This window comes from Plodia interpunctella, chromosome 4, assembly GCF_027563975.2.
Source record: "Plodia interpunctella isolate USDA-ARS_2022_Savannah chromosome 4, ilPloInte3.2, whole genome shotgun sequence".
Lineage (NCBI taxonomy): Eukaryota > Metazoa > Arthropoda > Insecta > Lepidoptera > Pyralidae > Plodia > Plodia interpunctella.
Genome location: NC_071297.1, coordinates 2,249,842 through 2,272,272, shown reverse-complemented (window position 1 = coordinate 2,272,272; position 22,431 = coordinate 2,249,842). Strand labels below are relative to the sequence as shown.

General features: G+C 39.2%; 3 protein-coding genes across 13 annotated transcripts in view; 1 reads left to right on the top strand and 2 right to left on the bottom strand.

The window, feature by feature from the left end:
- Window positions 1-943: 943 nt before the first annotated feature.
- ArgRS-m (Arginyl-tRNA synthetase, mitochondrial) lies at window positions 944-3,611 on the bottom strand. Its single transcript, XM_053744396.1, has 3 exons — window positions 3,451-3,611; window positions 1,700-2,795; window positions 944-1,511 (listed from the first exon to the last, which is right to left on the bottom strand). Exons 1-3 carry the CDS (start codon window positions 3,484-3,486, stop codon window positions 1,012-1,014), a joined length of 1,632 nt encoding a protein of 543 aa, XP_053600371.1. The 5' UTR covers window positions 3,487-3,611; the 3' UTR covers window positions 944-1,011.
- Window positions 3,612-4,514: 903 nt separating this feature from the next.
- Oseg6 (Outer segment 6) lies at window positions 4,515-18,256 on the top strand. The gene is made up of 22 exons (XM_053770163.2): window positions 4,515-4,795; window positions 4,940-5,097; window positions 5,436-5,660; window positions 6,269-6,479; window positions 6,795-7,075; window positions 7,509-7,768; window positions 8,121-8,341; window positions 8,592-8,717; window positions 8,982-9,178; window positions 9,604-9,804; window positions 10,490-10,701; window positions 10,872-10,959; window positions 11,494-11,691; window positions 11,956-12,619; window positions 12,869-13,089; window positions 13,779-13,887; window positions 14,462-14,611; window positions 15,197-15,290; window positions 15,576-15,685; window positions 16,756-16,923; window positions 17,600-17,676; window positions 17,923-18,256. Exons 1-22 carry the CDS (start codon window positions 4,781-4,783, stop codon window positions 18,032-18,034), a joined length of 4,098 nt encoding a protein of 1,365 aa, XP_053626138.1. The 5' UTR covers window positions 4,515-4,780; the 3' UTR covers window positions 18,035-18,256.
- Prosap (prosap) overlaps window positions 18,244-22,431 on the bottom strand; it is a 165,910-nt gene continuing 161,722 nt past the window's right edge. For 9 of the 11 annotated variants that reach the window (XM_053770166.2, XM_053770169.1, XM_053770170.1 and 6 more), the window contains 3 exons: window positions 22,001-22,099; window positions 21,358-21,479; window positions 18,244-20,466 (listed from right to left, as the gene is read on the bottom strand). In XM_053770166.2, coding sequence (XP_053626141.1) covers window positions 19,878-20,466; window positions 21,358-21,479; window positions 22,001-22,099 — 810 coding nt within the window. In that variant the 3' untranslated portion in view covers window positions 18,244-19,877. Of the gene's footprint in view, window positions 20,467-20,790; window positions 20,870-21,357; window positions 21,480-22,000; window positions 22,100-22,431 lie in introns of all 11 variants that reach the window. The other 2 variants (XM_053743540.1, XM_053770167.1) reach the window with 2 other exon arrangements.

Below are 22,431 nucleotides of genomic sequence, written 5' to 3'. Positions count from 1 at the left end.
GATTTTGAAGTCTGGTGTGATGTTGTTATGTTTCGTAAGCATCCTGATTTATTATTATATTGAGTAAACAGTTGATAAGTAGATATTATTATTATTGTCAACCTTATGTTCATTATTTATTATACTATCAGGACAACGTATTGAACATGAATAAATTGTTTTTAATTGCTTACTTCTTATATTTTTATTATGTATTTTTTTATTGTAAACTTGATATTTTTGTTTACAATAAAGAAATCACATTTTCCGATCCCTTATAAAATAAATAACTAGGTATATGGAGTTTTACTATGTAGGTATGTATAGTACAGCTACGGTGCACATATAGAACCTATACATATATAGATTGTGGAAAAGTTGTCATGCCTTATTCATAGATGGCAGTATTTATGTGTTTCCTTTTCAAGGCGCTGAGATAGGTCTCTATTTCATTATAAGTAGAAAGTACTCTGTGCCTTAGATCATTTAGTACCTAATCTAAGTTGGTATCTACTTAATTCTGATTGATTTGAATCTAATCATTAATTGGATTACAAATGTAATCTATTACGCTTAGGGCTGGGCTGCTTGTCTAATTTAAAAGTAGACCAGACACACATCATATTTTTTAATATGAAAAATTTATTAATATAAGGGAATGTTAATGTTTTTTACATTTAAATGTAAATAAACCCCTCCGGGTTTGACCCCGAGTCTACGGGTCGGGTTTGCATGGTGCATCTGCATATCCGGGCTACGGGCTTAACCCGCGGCCCTTTTTATATCTATCATAAGGACCGGACAGTGACGAAGATAAACTTTATGACGGCAGTTGCTTAATTACGCTACGCCCAACTCTCTCTGCTCTATAATTAGGCTCTAAGCAGTTAGTTATAGTAGAACCCTTTTCGGCATTTTTTATAAATAAATAGTGTTAAAAGGACAGTTCAGTAGAAACACTGAAAACATAAAAATAAATTTAATAACAACAAAATGTAATATACAAATTGCAATAAGTACATATTAGGCATGTTACATTTCCATTAGTGGCTTGACGCCTAATATCTCCAGTCCAGTTTTTACTACACGTCTGGCTGAGTGAAACACAAGTAACCTTTGTGCAGCTAAATTTGACTCCACATTCTTTACTTTTAACTCATTAAACATCCTATTAACATGCTTAGCTAACCGAAACAAGTAATTCACTATAATAGAGGCTTCATGTTCTACAAGTGCTCTATGCAATACATCTTCAAACTTGACAATTTCAGCCACCACATCACCAATCACTTCTTCCTTCAAATAACCAGGTTCGCAAATATCTGGTATTTTAACACCACAGTTTTGTTCCAGGCTCCATAGTCTGCAATGGAGATATTGTAGTTTGATCCCGCTGTCTCCCTCACTCTGTAAAGCTCTGTCCCAGTCAAACACATAGTCTTTTTGTCTCCTCTGTTTGAGATCATTGATGATGACTGCTGTTGTGCCCAGGCAGTCACAAGTTTCTTCATTCATGGCACTGCTTCTAGTATCTAGAATTAAACACAAAAATAGTAAAGATTTTTTACACTGATAAAGTGATAACGTATCCATTAATTTCAGTATGTATTCCAATAATTACAATTTTCTTATTGAAATTTGCACAGTTAAAAAATTTATTGGGATAGGTACAATGTGTGACAATAATGTTCTGAAAATCAAATAAGCAACAAAACCTTACTTTTTGATTTCCGCTGTTTTTCATACATTTTCATCTTTGCTTCTTCTAATATATCATCCAGAAAAACCACATTGCCACTTCTTGTGCTCATACCCTTGATTCTACCAAATTTAATATGTTCACAGCCTTCAGCACACTTCTTGTTTATTCTTTTAACAATATCTACCAGACAAGCAAAATGGTCAGTTTGGGCATTGTCGACTACATACAACATTTTATCAAATTGATACTTCTGATATCTATCCAATAATGCAGCTATATCTCTTGATATATATAATGTTGAGTTATCACTCTTTAATACAGTAACATCCCTGTTATTTACTGTTGCTATTTTCTTACCATCTACATCAGGTCTAATAATATTTTCTTTTTCTAATAAATTAATAACGTCTTTTATAGCTCCACCATTATAGTCTGACTCCCAGTGGTAGTCATCAAACTGTATTCCTAATCTTTGGTATATTTTTGCCAATTCATCTACAGTTACTTTTCTTATTATCTTCCATCCTTCTAATTCTGCTTTCCCTTGTTCTATATCAGAGAAATATTGTCTAGCTAACTTTTGCACATTTTCATCTGTTGCAGCTAATTTGTTGGCACTGACATATGTTTCATATAAGAGTTTTATTGGATTATCCTTAAGAGTATTTACATCTATATTATTTTGTTGCATTCCATATTGCAACAGACCAAATTGTGTACCCCAATCACCTAAATAATTTATTTTAGTAACTTGGTCATTAAAATATTTGTGAATATTTGCAACAAAATTACCAATGATAGTTGACCTTAAATGACCCACATGAAAGGGTTTTGCAATATTTGGAGAGCTAAAATCTATAACAATTCTTTGTTCGCTTACTTTTGGATTTGTATTATCAGTAGTGAAGTCAGTAAGGACATTTTTTAATACTGTTTCCTTATCTATACTTAATTGAATATTTTCAGATGCTGTGGCAGATACTTTTGAGTGATGTTCAGATTGTATATTATTTGGCAAACTTATTATAAAGTTATTCTCATTATGTTTGTATATTGCATGAGTGCTCCTTAAATTTGGTATAAGGGCTTTCTTATCAAGGATATGTGGATAAACCTGTAATAATGAAAACATTATGAAAGTAAATTGTGGTAGAAATATAAGAAGTGGTAGTAATAGAGGTAGTGATTTCAGGTGAAATAAAACTTTATCACCTGAAATCACAATCTATGTATCACTCAACAATTTGTTTTTGAAAGTGTGACAGGTCATGATGGACAATGGTCTTGTTTTGATTGGCCCGGGTCTTGGATGTTTGTCTATATATGTATTTGTCATAAAAATTTGTAACATTGAGTTTGTATCCCATAACAGAAGTCACGAAATTATTTTGGGGTTAGCTCATTCTGTGTGATTTGCCCTAATATATTTATTTATAATTATAAATTTATTTATATTTCTATACATATATTTATTTTATTTATAATTAGACATTTTATTCCCAAAGTTTTCTGCGTACAACCCGTACGAATTAACTCTGCACTTCGCGCCTAAGGAGTCACATTCCAGCGGAGTGCACAGTTGATTCGTACGAGTTGTACATACATGATCCCGTGCGGGTCCGGGCCAGGTCGGTAGTATTTTATAGCATAATTTTCTTTCCACACATCGAGATATTATGAATTAGCATTATAGTACAACGTTTATACATGATCATATAATTTACAATATTAAATTATTATTTTTTAATAAAAAATATACCTGAGCTTACCTTATCAACTAGTATCTTTTTAAAATTAAGAGTCATTCTAGACAGAAATTAAATTAGTTATTACTTTAGTTATAATATATAAAACGATTAATATAGTTTCGTGTGAAATAATAAATTGTAAAAATAAATCGACATAACCTTTCAAATAATTATTATTTAACCGAAATGACAATGACAACAATAAAATTTATATGACATGGATATGTCGCCCAGTAAACATTTTGTTTGACTCACACCCAGTGTTGCCAGCCAGCAGAAGACAGTGCCATCATTTATTTTCTTGACAGTCTGTAACTTCACATGGAATCAGTAGGTAGCACAGATAACATGTAGGTAGTCACTTCTACTATTGGGCATATTACGCAAAGCACAGCGCAGATGGCGCTACTGGTACAACTAAGGTACACAAACATTGCCAATAGAGGCAACTTTCAATATTTTTGTAGATTAATGACCAAAAATAACTTGAACGCAATCGTGCGAGTTTAAAGGAAAAAGGAAGGATTTAGTGCATTATCCTGAAAATACTAACACTATGTGTATTTAGGTTATGTTCTGCATTATTTGGTCAACTGTGGTCATAAACTGAAACAAACTTGGTTTTGACTGAAGATCTTAACTTTATGAAGTTCATATTTTAATAAGTCTTCACCTGTGAAGTGATCCGAGCTTCTTTCGACAATTTACTGGCTCGAAAATTTTACAACCTGAGTCGTATCCCATAGTTTTCGAACATTTTTATCTTATGGAAAACGCAATTTTTCGCAATATTTCGGCACCCGAATATATTCTATATTGTTGTATATTTTCACAAGCGAATGCTTACATAATGTAGAGGATTGATAAAGTACTCTAAAATAAACGTTTTAATCGACAGCAAAAGGCGGCAAAGCTTTTGTGTACCTAACATATAGTGCTGTACTCTGGCGCGATAAATGTGTAGAAATGTATACTCTCTATTCCATGCTTCATATTTATATTCGTGTCAAATTTATAAATGGTTGCTTGGGTTTTAGCTAAAATAATTTATTATGTTTTTGTTATAGAGGCAGCGTTATTGCGAAAGTTGATGCGATGCTTGCAGACTTGCAACCAGATAGCAAACAATAAGTAAAAAAGTAAAATTGCAAAGTGTTTGGAATTTAGAAGTAGATATGATTAAATTAAAGTTGACATTGACATGAACGTTGATTGATTGCTATTTTATTTGTTGCTTAGCAACCAAGTCGAAAACAGTAACAAAATCTTAATGCAAAAAAAACTTTTAAAAGATGGGAGTTTGTGAAAATATATCATCTTCAGAGTATTTATTATAGAAAACTTATTGAAAATGACCACACCTAAGGTAAATATATTTTTTAGATTTAGGATCTCATGTCAGACTTATAAAAAGATATCAAATTTCCAGAATGTAGATGGGGCAGTAGTATTTCTTTGCCGCATTGTACCTTCTATTAGGTACCTAAATTAGTTCTTGTTTTTGTTATAGTTGCTATACACAATTGACCAGCCTCATGGCCTGGGGGAGTTGTACTTCTTGTGGCAGAAGGGGGAATCACGGTCTCTCATTGCTACCACCGGGACTGATGCGACAGTCGCTATTCATGATCGTTCTGGACAGTTGCTGGAGAGGATGAAGTTGCAAGGGTAAAATTAGGCTCAATTGTATTTCTTCTGCTGTACCGAAATATGGTTAAGGAGGGAGATGGAGTTGGGGGAGCACTTGCAGAAATGCATAGTTATCGAAGTAAATGTTGTATGTTTTTGAAATTATACAAGTATTGCATCCCTGTCTGGTAGCTTAATAACTGTGACAATCCATTGAAAAGCTTAAAATTAAAATTAATATTTTTAGCTCTGATTTTGTGAATGATGGCGTGGCTTGTATGGGCCATGGGATTATGGAGGATATCAAGCATCTATATTTTAGGGCAAATGAATCCAAACAAAATTATTTTTTTTTAATCTCTTTATTTTTATTTCAGATTATGTGCAGGCATGGAATGGGATAATGATGGAGATTATTTAGCCATCATAACTCCTAACAGTAACTCTGTATTGTTATGGGAATGTCACGCGAACAAACGGATGAACATAGAGACCGGCCTCAGAGAACCGCCATCTTGTCTTGCTTGGGCATATGGAGAGCCTTTGCTTGCAATTGGGACACAAAAAGGGAACCTAGCATTGTACAATCATCACACAACTAAGTAAGATCATAAAACCATACCTTTGACTCTCATATAGTTTTGCTGCTAAACAGCATTGTTTTGTTTCGGTTTGATTTGAAGGGTGAGAGGAGCAGTAATTACTACAGGGTGCTGTGGCAAAAGACCCTAGGTGAAAAAGTCGGTAACACGCGTGCGACACCCCTGGCATTGCAGTCGTCCTTAGGCTGCGGTGACCACTTACCATCAGGTGGCCGCTGCTTCCCTTTTTGCCTGCTTGGTATTATAAAAATAAATTATTATTTAGTAATGAACATCATTAGTGAAACTGGAAATAGCATGATGTGATTTGTTGAGAGTCATGTTTTAAGATTTTTCATTGATAATTTTAAACCTTAAATTTATTTATTTTCGTAAGTCAGTACATTAGTTATACATAGGTATAACTACTGTACTATGTAAGATATGACTATTCACTATATGCCCTGGGACTTCGCTCCCATGAGAATTTGGGGGTAAAATTCATAATATGCTATTCCCAGTTTTATACTCACTTAGCACCAATATGTATGTACATTTATTTTTTTCTTTCTGAACCACCATGCGGGTTCAGTACGGATTGGTATATGTCGAAATCTTTTGTGTTCCAGGAGAATACCAATGATAGGCAAGCACACAAAGAAAATAACCTGCGCCGCGTGGAACAAGGACAGCATATTAGTCCTCGCGTCTGAAGATAAAACTCTATCCATAAACAATTCGGACGGGGACACATTGCGCATGATCTCTCTCCGGGACACGCCCAACGATTTGCAGTTCTCGGAGATGAAGACTGATGAGAGGGTTGCCGGCGAAAATACTGTTAGTTTCAAACCAATCATATTTTTCTTTAGTTGTTGTCATGTCAGACATCTTTAGGCGACATCAGTGTTGGCAATAAGTTGCTGTTGTCATTAACTATATCTATTGTAAATTTCATCAAAATCAGCCCAGTGTTTTAACTGTGATTAGGCGACAGATAGACTTGACAAATTTTGTGCCTATTCAGACATCTGTTATTAAGTTATTCTAATGTAATGTTATTGTAAGGTTTTTTATTTTGTCACGTTATTTCCGTGTCATATACTGAAAAGAAAGAGAGACAAAAAATTAATAAAGATTTCTATTCCTTTTTAGATAAGCCTCATAGTCGGCAAGCGGACACTATACCTATACAACCTCTTAAACCCAGAGAACCCAATCGAACTGGCATTCCAACAACGCTATGGCTCCATAGTCTCGTACAAGTGGTACGGAGACGGCTACATACTGATCGGTTTCAGCGCAGGGTTCATTATAGCCATATCCACCCATATCAAGGAGGTGGGGGAAGAGTTGTTCCAAGTGAAGAACCATAAGGAGAATCTGACTGATGTTACAGTTTGTAATGGTCAAGCTGCGTCGTGCGGGGATGGACAGTAAGTATATTAACATTATAAATGCCAAATTGTAAATGATGGAAAGTTATTTTTTGGATATCATTTAAAATCATCAGCATGGGGTGCCATCTTCGAATTGAAGTTTGGGAGGTCAGCATATGGAAACCCTCGCGGCTTTGGGCCGCTATTTTAAGTTGGTTGTATCTAAGTCCGATTCAATCCTTTATATCTTCAAACCACTTTCGTCGAGGGCGGCCAGGTGGTCTTTTGCCAGGGATTAAAATAGCTAAGCATAAAATAGCCTATGTCACTCCGCAGTTCTATAGAACACCCAAAATCACTTCAATACAATCCACTGATCTGTTTTGACGTGAAATTAGGACGAATAATCACACCTCTGTTACAGCGGCATAAAGATCTATGCGGTTTAACTTGATACACAGTCGACTATATAACGCACAATTGTTTTCAGATTAAAACTAATATCGGTGTGGAACAGCGGCGAGGTGGTGGGGTCAGTGACCCCGGGCGGCGGCGCCGAGCGCTGCGCGTGGAGCGGAGACGGGCGACTGCTAGCGGCGGCCGGCAGAGCCTGTCTCAGCGTGTATGTCACCGCGCTCCCGCCGCTGCACGCTGTCTACGGCACCCGGGCCATCACCTTGACTAGTCTCACCGAGTGCACCGTGTACCAGTGCATTGCTGTTGGGGAAGACATGGACGCTCTCAATAAATGTGAGTGTGTCTGTTTTATAGCAGAGTAGAAAGTGCTTGCCTTAGCGTCTGTTTTACCGTTAATGCTGTTTGGGTGCAGGATGCCCTCTGGATCTGAAAATGTTCGGCGGTCGCAAAATGCGATATTCTGCGATTTGGACATTTTACGAACTGGACATTCTGCAACTGGATATTTTTCGACCGTTGGACATTTTGCGAATTGTATGAAACCTGACCTGTAAATACACTACCTATAGTTTGCATGCAAAATGACCTATAAGTCATCTATTACGCAGTTCAAAGCAGATACGTAAAATCTTTTGTCGCGTGCATTGTTGTACCTGTATAATGTAACTTAATTTTCTTTCGACAGCGGAACCGATAGCCCTAGCAACCTACTCGGTGCCAACAGAGCCAAGCGTGATCGCCTTGGGCGGTTCCCACGTGTGTTGTGTGACCGGCGCGCATGCGTGGTTCTACCCCCTGGGGGGAGGGTCAGCGGTGAGGAGGCAGTACGCTGCAGCAGTGGACGTCATGAGACTCTCTGGGGATTACGCCGCGGCGATGTTCGGAGGTCGGGCGATGTTGCATGTGGTGAGTCAAAGGGAAAGAGTCTCTAATGCCATTGTATTAAGGTCTAATATCGTCTAAATGCTGCCTGAAGTGAGTGTGGGATATTAATCCATATTGTAATCATATTAAGGGCCATTTTCGGCTGTCAGAGAGACGAGCAATGCAATAAAATGCTTATTAGAAATAATCAGCATTTTATTATCCTCCAAATATGTTTTCAATTATATTTTATTTGAATGACGATTGTTATGAATTTAATAATGACATACAGATAGACCAGCCTCCAGAGAGCGCCCACCCAGAAAGGGAAGCCATGATGTTCCCTCTCCCTCACATGCAGGACGCTAACATCGTCGACATACATCTCACCGGGGACCTGTTTATATTCATTACTGATGTAAGTTCATTTACCGTTATTAATGACACTTTTGTACATATAATGTAATCTACTAATAATAAAAAATGTGAAAGTTTGTTAAATCAAACAAATGTTAAGTTTCACTAAACCAAGCCATGAGCTAAATAAAAGCATTCAATGAGAAATAATTTATTTGTGTCTGGCTAGACATTTTTTCACGCCATTAAATTCATAGTTATTCGGATTCGGAATGGATTTCCGTCGGACCATCAGCGGTTAGTAGTATAAAGTTTTCGCTCCCAGCAAGGCCACATCGAATACTTCGGCGTGGAGGAGTGGCGCGCGTCCAGCCGCCACAAGCACTCGGCGGCGCTGGTGTCGCTGCACTGCGACATCGGCGGCGCGCGCGCGTGCGTGCGGGACGTGCGCGCGCGCGTGCTCGTGCTCGCGCCCGCCGCGGCCGAGCTCTGCGCGCTCGCGCGCCGCGCGCCCACGCTCCGGTGACCATAATACTAATATTAAAATGAGAAAATAATGTATTGTTGTTTGAAATGAATTGAATGCACAATGCCGCAGATGTAAAAAGCCGACCAAACGCAACGAATTATAAGCCACACAAGTGATTCACGACATCTACGGACAGATGGCACTACTGTCGAATCACTACCGGATGCTAACAAGCCTAAACCAAAGCGCAACACCTAGCCTGGCGGGAAGATCTTCCCTGCGCTGGTGATCGAGCATAATCACTTGACTCCCGCTACAGTATAAACTCAAACGCTACTTAGGCCGAAGTAAAACCTGATGGTGAAACAAAATCGGGGTCCCAACGAGGAAACGCAACGGTTTACTGCACGGACATGATTTCTATATTACGTAAACTTGTGGCAAAATGACATCTCTGTAAAATATAATTACATTCCAGTGGCGTGATCTGGGACATCTGTCTGTCAGACCGCAACGTGTTCATAATCCACACAGACGAGACCATAGAGACGTACTACTACGCGGCCAACTCTATAGACGGCTCTCACATCGATTTCGTTGCTACCACGAGCATCCTCGTCGGTCAGACACCGCTTATTTTGTTCTCCGGCGATGTGTATTGCTATGCTAATGGAGGGACGTGAGTATATTTTGTCTATTCTTGTCTCCTTACGAATACCGCCATCTAGTGGCAAGTATTCGCAATCACAATAGTGAACTGAACAGTGTGCGGTTTTCCTTCAAGGAAATGAAGTGATTGTCCATGAATACTATTATACTACATGTGAGATGTGTGACACGAGAATGATAAGAACCTGGGACCTTTAGGTGACATACGGGCATCTTAATCCAGTGATTAAGACGCCTAGTCCAGTGACTACCACCGCTTGAAAGTTAAAAAATAGTGTATCCCAACTAATATTTTAAATGCGAAAGTAACGTGTTTGTTATTTCTTTTAAAGTTCGTTTGTTTATTATCTCTTTTATCTACTGGACCGATTGTTATGAAATTTGGAACACGGGAAAAAAAAACTTGGAATAACACGTAGGGTACTTTTTATCCCGAAATTCCCACGGAAGCAAAGCCCCGGGGCGCGTGTATTACGATGTCTGTTATTTAATCGCGCAAAATCTATTGCTAAGGCCGGTTTTGAATGAATTTTGGTATTCAGGGAATATAGGGTACTTTTTATCCCAAAATTTTGAAGTGAAGCGTGAAGCTCCGGTGCGCAGACAGTAATTTAGATAAAAATGTTGCTACTATAAGGTAAAAAAAAAGTCTTTTGGTGTTGATATACTTTGTTGATTTTTCTGTATTTTCTCAGCGTAATGAAAATCCCTCTCGACTCCCACAACACGAGCGGATTAGCCGACGCGGATTCAGAAAAGAGACTAGCCAACCAGAAGAAACACATCGAGAAACTGATACTCCTACGTCGCTTCAGTGAAGCTTGGTTGTTCTGCGACGCGGTTGATGAGAGCGACGTCTGGCGGCAGCTGGCGGAAGCTGCCGTCGCTGAACTCAACAGGGACTTTGGTAACTATATTAAAAGCAACAGGCGTGCTGATAGGCATCAACGGCATTCCCAAAAGGTGTTGATGTCAAGCAGGCGGTCAGTCGTAAAATCACAACCGATCAGTGTTGCTTGGTTGTTCCGTGACAATGTTTAATGTGAACGATTGTAATTGTTTTTCGTATATTTTCAGCAATCAGAGTGTACACTAGACTGAGTGACGTAGCAATGGTTTGGGCGTTAGAAGACGCGGCTCATATAGAAGATCTATCAATATTGTGGTAAGGTTTCATCGTTTTCGTTCGAGTTTCTTTTTATTTACCGTAATTATGTTACGGACTTATAATACTAGATATATATAACAAACAATAACGGTAACTAGCGTAATATCCCTATCACAATATGAAATGAGTTTCTTTGGACGTTTTTCACTGGTCGTTCCGTAATGCCAGACTTCGTTCCCTTTTGACAAATCCTACTAATGCGAAATATAATAAATGCGAAAGTTTGTCACGACGTGTATGTGGGTATGTTTGTTACTCTTTCACGCGAAATCTACTGCAGATCTAGCCAAGTGTCAAACGCTTAGAAGCTATTAAAATTTACGCTTCGCTAACGGTTTGCCGATAACGATAATAAACTGGCAGCGATGTGGATCGTATCGAATGGAATAACTCATAGGGTATTTTTATCCCGAAATTCCCACGGGAGCGAAGCCCCGGGGCGCAGCTAAGATGACTAAAAATTTGACAAAAAAAAACTAATTGTAAAGATCTAATTAGTGAATAGATCGTTGATTTGACTTGACATTTCAGCGGCGTGCTATGCGCATGCGTGGGCAAGGGCGACGCGGCCGTGCGCTGGCTGGAGACAGCGCCGGGCGCGGCGCACGCGGCGCTGGAGCTGCACGCGGCGCGCGGAGACTGGGCGCGCGCGGCTGCGATCGCGGCCGACGCTTGTCCGCGCAGAGCTCACGATCTCACACTCAATAGGGCGCAGCATTTGGAACTCACGTTAGTTATATATATTATGTTTATACATGGTTTTTCTATTAAAACTATAGTAAAATGTGTCAAAAGAAACATCAATGATTGAAGTTATCATAGTCGTATACTCGTGACTAAGGGTCGTGACTGACCGTGATTTTAGGGACTTGAGATTGAAATTGAAAGGCAGCAGTTTTCCAACTAAAATACCATTAGTTATTTAAAGATAATCGATAAAGTATTTTCGAAGTGAAAACGTAATATATCCTGTATTGTAACAATTTGTTACAGGGCAGACTACCACGAAGCACTGGCGAACTACGAAAAGAGTTTGATGACGAGCGACACAGACGACATAAAGGTCAAAGCGCACAACGACAAATGCGAAGCGGGCATCGCGCGAATGTGTATCCGGTGCGGGGACATAGTGCGGGGGGTCACTATGGCCATGAAACACGCCCAAGACACCATGTTACTTAAAGACTGTGCCCAACTTCTAGAAGAAGAAAAACAATACAGTCATGCAGCCGCTTTGTACGATCACGCGGGAAATACGGAAAAAGCTGCTTCGCTATATATAAAACTGAAGTCCTGGCTCAAAGTGGAAGCCTTACTTCCGAAAATTAACTCGCCGAGCATACACATACAATACGCGAGAGCGAAAGAAGCCGAAGGCCGGTACCACGATGCTCTGAAATCTTATTTGAAAGCGCAAGATTTTGAATCCGCGATACGTTTGAATCTCGAAAAGTTAGACGATATAGATGAAGCGGTCAACTTGGTACAGGAAACGAAGTCAGTTCAGGGAGCCAAAATGGTGGCCAACTATTTCCAGAATAGTGACGATCAGTCGTCGGCGATTAAGTTTTTAGTGATGTCGTTGTGTTATGATGAAGCGTTTCAGTTGGCGAGGAAGAATGGCAAGTTGCACTTGTATGGAGAGATTTTGATACAAGTAAGTTGATTTGTGAAGTGAAAACTATAGTCACTTTAAGTCTGCACGATATTACCAACATGGATCAACACTTGGTTGTGTAATATTTTCTTTGTATTGTTTGTGGTGTTTTTTTTACTAGTAAATAAAAGTTCCCTATTACATATCACACACATCCTAGTCGAGTACATTTTGTACAAACTTTCGTTAAGTAATATAGTATAGATTGCCTTCTATTATTATCGTTAAAGTCAAATCTTCCGTGGACAGACTTCGCAAGCTAGGCCCGAGGATTTCAAGAGTCTAGCGCTACATTTCGAAGGTGAGAAGAATCACCTTCTGGCCGGGAAGTTCTACTTCCACGCGGGGGAGCACGGGAAGGCGATGACTCATTTGCTAAAGACTGGCGGGTCTGAGGAGGAGGAGAATGAGGCAATCAGCATTGCGATCGATGCCGCGGCGGCGAGCGACGACGACAGGTTGACTAGGAGGTTTGTAGCTAATTATATATTTTTTATACTACTGAGCTAGTAAACAGGTATACGGATGAAGGTTCAAGTGCGGGAATGTGGTCTCCGCAAACTAAGGACATCTACAACAAAATAAAATCACTTCGTACGATATCAACACCGCCCTGTCAAGTGACAGTGACGTTGACATTCAACCGTGTAAAGCCAATAACGATCCACAGTCGAAATTCACACCGTTACAATCATTTGATTGTAACACATATTTATGTGTGCTCTGTTTATAAAAGTATATATTTAAGATCCAATCACAATGTCATTGGATCATTATATGTATAAAGTATTCAAGTTTGCTTGGAAAGTCCATTAAAAATATAGGTAATAAAATTATAAAAATAAACTTGAGATCATAAAAAACCTAAATTTTAAAACAACTTTTATAAAGAAGTCATCACCATAAACGCAATTATTAAAGGTATCTTTCGTGACGTCACCTTAGAGTACCATTTTAGCATGAAGCATTTGGACGAGTCCAAAATGTAATCACAATACTATGTGATTTTATTTTTGTAATATCTTTGAAAGATATAACAAAAATAAAATCACATAGTATTGTGATTATCACAGTATTTTTTCATTGATGTTTTCTAATAATATAGGGGCCTTCGAATAGTCACCCAAATTAGTCATGTAACCTATTGTTTGCGTTGTAGGTTGATAGAATTCCTCCTGGGCGAGACGGACGGCACGCCGCGGGAGCCCCGCCACCTGTTCCGGCTGTACATGGCCAAGAGGCAGTTCGCGGAAGCGGCCAAAACTGCGGTATTGGTCATATTTATATACCTAATACTGTATACTGGATTTAGTATACGATTTGTATTTTTGTTTTTGTTTTGTTTGTAATGAATAGACTTAAAAATTATTCGGTTACCGATTTGATGAAATTCAAGAGCAAAAGATGAAAGAAAAGCAAAGAGATATACGAAACCTTCGGGAGTAATATAGGTTACTTTATGTTATGGTTTTATCCGAGTGAAGCCGGGGCGGGTCGCTAGTAATATTATAAAGAGAAAAGATTTGTTTTTTGTTTGTAATGAACAAATTCAATACATTTTTGATGAAATTTGGCATAGAGATAGACGAAACTCTCATCTGGCGAAGGAAAATATCGTGAGAACACTGACTGATTACTTCGTTAATTAAAGTTAATGTAATGGTGCTAATGATTGCTGATTAGGTTCATACTGCTGTAAGGAGTAACAAAGGTTACTTTTTATTATGGTTTTACCGGACTAAAGGGGTGCGCCGCAAAAGTCTGTCTTCAGGAGTAACATGGATAGGTATCGTTTTTTTATTACGGATTTACCCTAATGAAAAGCTTTATGATTGCGGGCAGGTGATAATAGCGGGGGCGGAGTGCCGCGCGACGCGCTACCGCGAGGCGCGCTGCGTGCTGCGCGGCATGAGCGCGGCGCTGCGTGCGCGTGCGCTGCCGGTGCCCAGGGACATGCGCCGCGCCATCGTCGCGCTGCACTCCTACATACTGGTAACTACTCTACGTCTCTGTCTCGTTCCACAGCCGACCGACCTTTGATTCTCCAGTTGATTTACGAACTCCTTGACTCAAAGCAATTGTAGAGTGGCTGCGAAGTTCGACGTGCTGCCCGTATCCAGAGACATGAGCAGCGCCAATGCCACTACACTCCTTCATACCGGTGACTCTTACTCATCTCTACGTGTTGCCGGTTGCGTTCGAGACTGCGACGCCGCGAAGCACAGGGTCAGCGTTAGAACAACCTTAAAATTTTAAAGATATGGCTGAAAATTTTCAACCCTCATAGGCAATGATATGGTGTCTATCAGATTCCACGTCTTATGTATCCCTTAGTCGCTGCGCAAGAAATCCACGAAAAAATATAAAATTTATCCTTGCAGTAATATTCCCTATTGTTTTGAGTATCGATTTAAAAAAAAGAAGTAAAGGGATAAATGAGTGTGTAATGACGGTGGCGCTAGTGTGTGCAACCAATAACGTGCCGTTTGAAGCACGAAAGAGCGGGAAAATATTTAATCCACCCGGAAACCGACCATGGCAAAAGTTGCCATTTTTATACATTTTCATCTTAAACAGGTGCGCACGCATGTGAAACGCGGCCGTCACGACTTGGCTGCGCGGTTGCTCATACGCACCGCCAACGACGTGTCCTTCTTCCCCTCGCAACAACGTGAGTTTTAAATGCTACTTTATTATCTTGTATTGGAAATGTTATGTGAAATTTAATGCAGGTGGCGCCACCAGCACCTCTAGTCAACAAACTGTTCGTCGCTATGGTGCACAAGTCAATGTATCCCTTAGATGCCTCGTATGACATCTATACAGTAATAACACTATTTCCTATCGTTTTGAATGCCGATTTCTAAATAGATATAAGTATATTTTCTAAGTTACATTAATTGTAATACACGACTAAAGTTTTTGTTGTATTTTTGACGACTTAATAATTTTTTAGACCAAGTATCCATCCTAACATCGACCGTGATCGAATGCAGTCGAGCGGGCCTCAAGCACCAGGCGTACCACTGGGCCAGGGTCCTGATGCAGCCAGAATATAGATCACAGGTCTGTCCAATGTGCATCGAATGTCAAACCAACCGTTCCTGGGGGTAACCATCTCATGGGTCTAATGGGTCTAATAGGAGGATACCGGTTAAGCCAAGAACTAGATGGCGCAATGATTCGGACAAGTTAACTTAAAACCTAATGATAATAATGAAGGTAACCCTTAGTAGCTCTAAATAAATAATTATAAATATTTCTTATTAGTAAAAAAAATAGTTTGTAAAATCGTTTTAGTCCATAGTTAAGCTCTGTTGATATAAAACTTTAAAACCCAATCATAGATCTGTATGATAAAGTCAAAATCAAAGAAAGAAAGAAAGTATTTATTTGCATTGAATGGGTACAAAATTTTTGTTTTGTGTTTTAAAATGTGTTCCATACATTCAGCACCTATAACAAAGTACCACAAAGCACTTAATTAGTTCTAACTAGCTAACCCCGGGGCTTCGCTGCCGTGGGAATTTTGGGATGAAAAGTACCTTATCTGTAACCAGGTTATATTCTACCCCCGTACCAAATTTCACAACAATCCGCCCAGCAGGCCTAGCCATACGGCAATCTACAAACGAACAAAACGAAATGGCGATTTTTTAAGCTGGTGGACGGTGCGTACGTTGTGCTTTGTTTTTTATTACAAAAGAAAATCTTTACTATTCAAATAGTTATTGCCAAAAAATGTTTAACACGAATTATTTAGAATGATTTTGTATATGTATGCTGTTTTAGAAATACTTACCATAAAAAAATATCACTTTTATTTTCTCTTTAAAAAACTTTCTAAATCACTAGTTGATAAAACAACCAAACCAACTCTGTACTCGCGCGTACACAAACAATCGTTAAACTCATTTAGAAATGATAGACAAAGTTTTTTTTTTTTTGCGAAAAGTATCGTTACCGACAAACCGTTAGCGAAGCGTAAATTTGAATCGCTCCTGAGCGTCTAATGCCTGCAGTAGATTTTGCGTGAAAGAGAAACAAACATACATCCTCACAAACTTTCGCATTTATAATATTAGTAGGGTTAAGAATGACACCTTTAAATGACGCTATTAGAGGTTTCCTTTCAGATCGATCCAAAATACGTAAAGAAGATAGAATCCGTGGTCCGGCACGCGCCGCGGAGTGAGCCCGCGCCTTCGCCCGCGGCGCCGTGCCCCGTGTGCGGCGCGGCCGTGCCCGTGGCCGAGCTCACCTGCGGCCGCTGCGAGGCCGATATACCCGCCTGCATTGCCACTGTTAGTACTTCACCCTTTTACATGCTTCCTTTTTTGTTTTATTTATTTATTCACATTTCTAACATTACAGTACCTAATGGAATAGAATATTCCTAATGCAGACTGCATTAGGATTATTCTATATAATGAATAGTCCAACCTTGTAAATTCATTTAAAGATTTATTATATACAAACAATACAGTTTTCTGTCCCGATGTTTGTCTGTAATCAAATCTACGAATTAAATTTCATTTACTTCGCTTCTGTTTACCTGACAATGCAATATTATGATAAGCATGTCCTGATACCCAGCCATGTGTACCTAGGATTAGCTCCCGACGACGGCAACAGTTTGTCAGAATGCAACAAGTCTCAACTCTTTTGACGATAATAGCTTGTGACAGAAATTACATTTTTGTAATTTATTCTCTCACATTATTTCCCAAAATTAGACTGATATTTCCACTTGCATTTCGAGGCATTATAGGTGGAATTCATGTTGCAAGAAATTATCACGTCATCTAAATAGTGAAATTTAGTTTTGAAAAAAAAAACCAGTTCTCCCATGGGAATCCTTTTTGTATATAGACTATCAGTTGTAGCCATCCGTCCCCGAGTGATTTATGTGTCTTGGATAAGTCCTTCCCAATTAATATTTAGTTACAATATCGATATAGCATATAAATTGTATTCTAGGGTCTTCATATCGTGAAAGATGATCTCACTGCATGTCCCGAATGTGATTTCCCAGCCATATTGACAGAGTTCAAAGAGTAAGTATATTTTATATTGTTTATTTTTTAAACTAAGTTTAGATCTGTTTTGTTATTGTCATTTGTCACACAAAATGTTTCGTAGTATTATTAATACGTAGTCGACCGACCTACTTAGTTCACTCTTAGTGGCTAGTTTTGTCACTGACGGCTGTGGAGTTAATATTAAGGCCGATGGACAACTGTTTGAATTGTTATACTGTATTAATAATTTTATTCAGTTTAACCAAGTTAATTTTATTACAGACTGTTACAAGAAGAAGGCAAGTGTCCCATGTGTGGCGAGAACGTGGATTACCGCAGGTTGGTGAAAATAGACGACGTTACTCTCTACTTGGACGCTGTGCCAACGGAATAAGGTCCATATTGCAATGATTGTGATTACTTTCCGTCCATGGATTAGCAGATAAGTTGGTAAGCCGTCCTATTTGTGTTATCTTCAAGGTCTTTATTGAAGGTCTCGAGATATTAGTACCTACTTTTAATTTCAATTGAAATTAGTAAGAAATATGCATTTATTTATATTAAGGAAATTATTATTGTTAAGAATGAAATAAAAAGACGAAGTATAGTGATGAAACATTTAATTTTCATTTGAAAGTATACCAAGTTGTAGTTACACATTCGATACTGAGATTCAAATGAAACCCAAAACACAATGGTACAATACAAAATTGCAATATATCGCTCTCGCTCTACCCAATATCATGTCTGCATCAGCGAAATAAGTAGTGAATACAGCGAAATCGATTTAAATCGCCTTCAGAATCAATCGCCAGTAATCTACGATCAATCGATATTGCCCTAATAATTACCACTACCTAGCTATGCCTTAAGTAGACGTTACATTTATACAACTTAAAATAATGACAAGACGATTATAACAAAATAATACAATCGATAATATAAATTAATTTCATTGTGCTAATAATACGATAAAGGCTCTAAAGTCAACCGCTATTTGACGCTATTGACTCGACTCTAGGTACTTCATTTTACTAGAATTTTATATTAGAAGGGAATTATTCAAATTGATGTTATAAATATTGGATATTCCAATCGTATTGCTATAGAGTCGGTGAACGCAAGCCAAAAAGAACTCAGTTGTAGTTGAGATAAGGTTCATGTTTCACTATGTCTATCTAATTAGGCTGCTTATAAGCGGTTGTTAGGCATAGGCAGTGACCTTTTTGTGGCGACACGTGATTTCTATATTGGCAGATCCAATATCGAAGTGTCTTAAAAATCTTATTTATATTTCAATTTAAAATAGATTAATTTAAAAATTGATCACGCCAATATAAATAATTTGAGGCCATAAGTACAGTCTGCTCGCCTAATTGTAAAGTAAAATTGGCAGCAAAACGTGTCTTAGATCATTACAATAAGATACAAAATCGATCGACAATGGAATATAAAAGTTAATTGGTGTTACCACGTCGTGATTTATCTATACTAGCTAACGATGCACGGATGTGTTCGATTAGTATCAAATTTACAATGGAACGGATGAAATGCTAATGCGTTGTCTATTCTTTCTTACTTTTCTTATCTATTAGAAGGAATAATAAATTATGAAAAAAATGATATAGAAAATGTAATTGTTGAAAATGTCATGCTCATTTAAATATAAGAATTTTAAATTGTTAATAAGGAAAGTAAGAAAAATAGACTTAAAATAAACTAGTCTTGTATGAGAACACATAGAGGCGGCGCGCGCCGAACTAAAGTCGTCAAAAGAGCGGGCCCACGGGCGACTGGACGAATGCAAGCAAAGAGTAAATATAATATATATATATGTCGTTGATTTATCAGTAAATAATTTCATTCATATATAATTTAAGATATAATTTAATCATAATCATCGTTTGGCCGGAAACACATTTGTATGAAGACGCGTGCGGCCCACTCTTTTAACTCTACTCCCAAGTAGCTCCTCTCAATATTTACAGATACATATAAAAATATTTTAATAAAAACAGACATAATGGCACTCGGTTGCGTCTTAAGGGGTGATTCGCACGAAATAGAAGTATGAGAAATCATCGATAACATTTTGACACATAGGAGAGATTTCATATGACGTACAATCAATTGCAGCGGGGGAATGTATAAAAATCATTTCTATCGGCATCAAATTCCTCGACAATAAATACTATGAATCTTTGGTTTGATTTAGTCGATTACGAAAGGTCACAAGATCAGTGGAGATGGGCGAGTCGCTTGGGGAGGGCGGCGACCACGCGCACGCGGTCGCTGAACTGCGGCGGCGGCGCCAGCAACTCCGCGTCCGCCGCCGCCGCGCCCGCCTCCTCCGGCGGCGGCGGCAGCTCCGCCAGCGACACGGCCGCGCGCCGCCGCCCCGGCGCCTTGGCCACGTCCACTCCCAGCCGCTCCGCCGCCGACCGGCCCCGCCCCGCCCCCGCCAGCGACCCCCGCAGCAGCGCCGCCGTCGCCCGCTTCCGCGTCAGCGAGTTGTGGCGCTGCATCGGCGGCGGCGCGGCCAGGCTCTCGCTCGAGCTGTGCACCGGCTCCGTGCTGATGACGTCGTTGGAGGACTTGACGGTGACGGAGCTGCAGAAGGAGACTTTGTCCCGGCGCGGGGCGGGGCGGGCCTGCGCCTCCTGGTCGGAGGACACGCCGGAGGAGGAGTTGTCGCCGTCGTCGCGGTCGCCGCCCGCCGCCAGCTCGTCCCCGCACGACTTGGACGACTTGAGCCGCGTCCGGATCTTCTGGATCTCGTCCACTGAGAACGAGTGTTGCATCGAGCTCGATCCTGAACTGCTTCCGCTGGAAACAGAAAACGAGGATATATAGTTAGTATTGCAAGTAAACAAATGGCGTTGGCCCAAGTCCAAAAACAGCGCAACGTCAAAACAACAGTATATAGAAAAACAATAGGAAATAATGATGGAGAATGAGACATTTGAAAAATCAAGATATACAAGCTTTATAAAAACTTCAACGCATGACAACAATTGTAAATGGAAGTAATGAGATCCACCCAGGAAACAGACCGCCGAATGGACATTCGTTGTATCGCACTCCGAGTGAATGACAAACACAAAGCAACAACCCCAGCAACAGAAATTCAAAATCTAAAAATAAGTCTACCTTAAAGTTAATATAATATTATAGATAATCCGGGGGTATCTCTCCGGGGTTTTCGAGTATTGGTGCATATTTTTGTATCCTGAAAATTATAATTGATAGATAAAAATAAACCCCACGAACAGCTAGAATTACAAAATGTAAAATTAAGTTTTTACAGAAACGATATTATACTTACTATTTTAACAGTAACAAAAGCTTTACGCTAGAAAAGTTGAGAAAATAAGAAAGATCTCAAAAGCTGGCATGTTCCATCTGTAAATTTGTACTCATCTCTATTGAAGTGAATATTTTCGCATTTTCTTCGTGGATAGTAAAATTATCATCTCAATTATCTTTATAAATGCTGGAGCCAAATAATAAACGTACCTACTCAGTTTTGCTTATGATGTTTTCTCGATGGGTAGGGGTCTTTGAGCTAGAGGGCGCTGGTGACTAATTGTGATAGTTAAGAACATGTACTTACATCTCGATAATATAATGCTGTTGTCATCAGTCTCCCTGTCTGTAGAGGGATGTCGAATTCTATAGATTTCACCAAAAAATATTGACAAATGTCTTGATAATTACCTAGTGTTGCTGTTCGCGCTCGTTTCAGCTTGGACAGGTTCTGGCTTGGGCTTGTCGTGGTCCTCGTCCGATTCCGACATGCTGTAGTCTGGTTCGGGGATAGGGGGCGCTGGTGTCGAATTCTGAAAGTTTACCAAAATCGTATTTTTAGTCAAGGTATCGTCTGCAGGGCAAAGTTTGCCAAAGCATAGTGAAAAAATGGAGATTTTTAGCTTAATGTTTTATACGACTGCTGGTTCATGTAATACTATGTTTCCAGGGTTTTAATTGTACAGGGGTTGTAGGGGTAAAAATAGAGCAACGTTGGCTGTAATAGGCTGTTTAATAGGCTCTTTTTTCAATATGACCAATATTGTCGTGGAGCTCTAGCGGCTCCATCGTCGTTGTTTGTTATTTGTGTGTGTGTATGTACATACACACACACATCGATGTATGTTTGAAACGCGATAACTTTCGAACCGTTGGTCTGATTTCGATGAAATTTAAAAGGTATATCAATTGAATTTTTAAGTCTGAGGGTAATCAAAGTAGGTTAGGTAATCAAAGGTTAGTTTTTGAAATATTCACAATTTTGAGTTTATTGTGTTCGCGAGGTGTAAGCTCGTGGCCATCATCTAGTATAATAGTGGTACATAATCTGTACCTGTCGGGTCGTGGTCTTGTTGAAGGGCTGCGCGTAGGGGTTGTGTTCGCCGCGCGCGGGGCCCGACCACGAGCGCAGCGGGCCGCGCGCCGGCAACTGCTGACGATAAGATTCGTTGAGGCTTTACATTGTAATAGTGTTTTGCCTGTTGCATTCAATTCTATTGAAGTTATATGGGCAATATTAACCAATCAGAGATCCGAATGGCTAACCTTGAGTCTATAAGACCATATTGTAATGACAGATGAACTAAATGCTACATATCTCTATCTATCTAGCCAATGCCAGCCAAATATAAAAGCAAATTACAGAATCCCGCCGATAGTAACGTATACGGTATACTTATTACAATTTCTAAGCACTGTGCAAAACATTTAAACCGAAGTATACACATAGTATACATCCTAGCGATAAGCATTATAAAATTATAT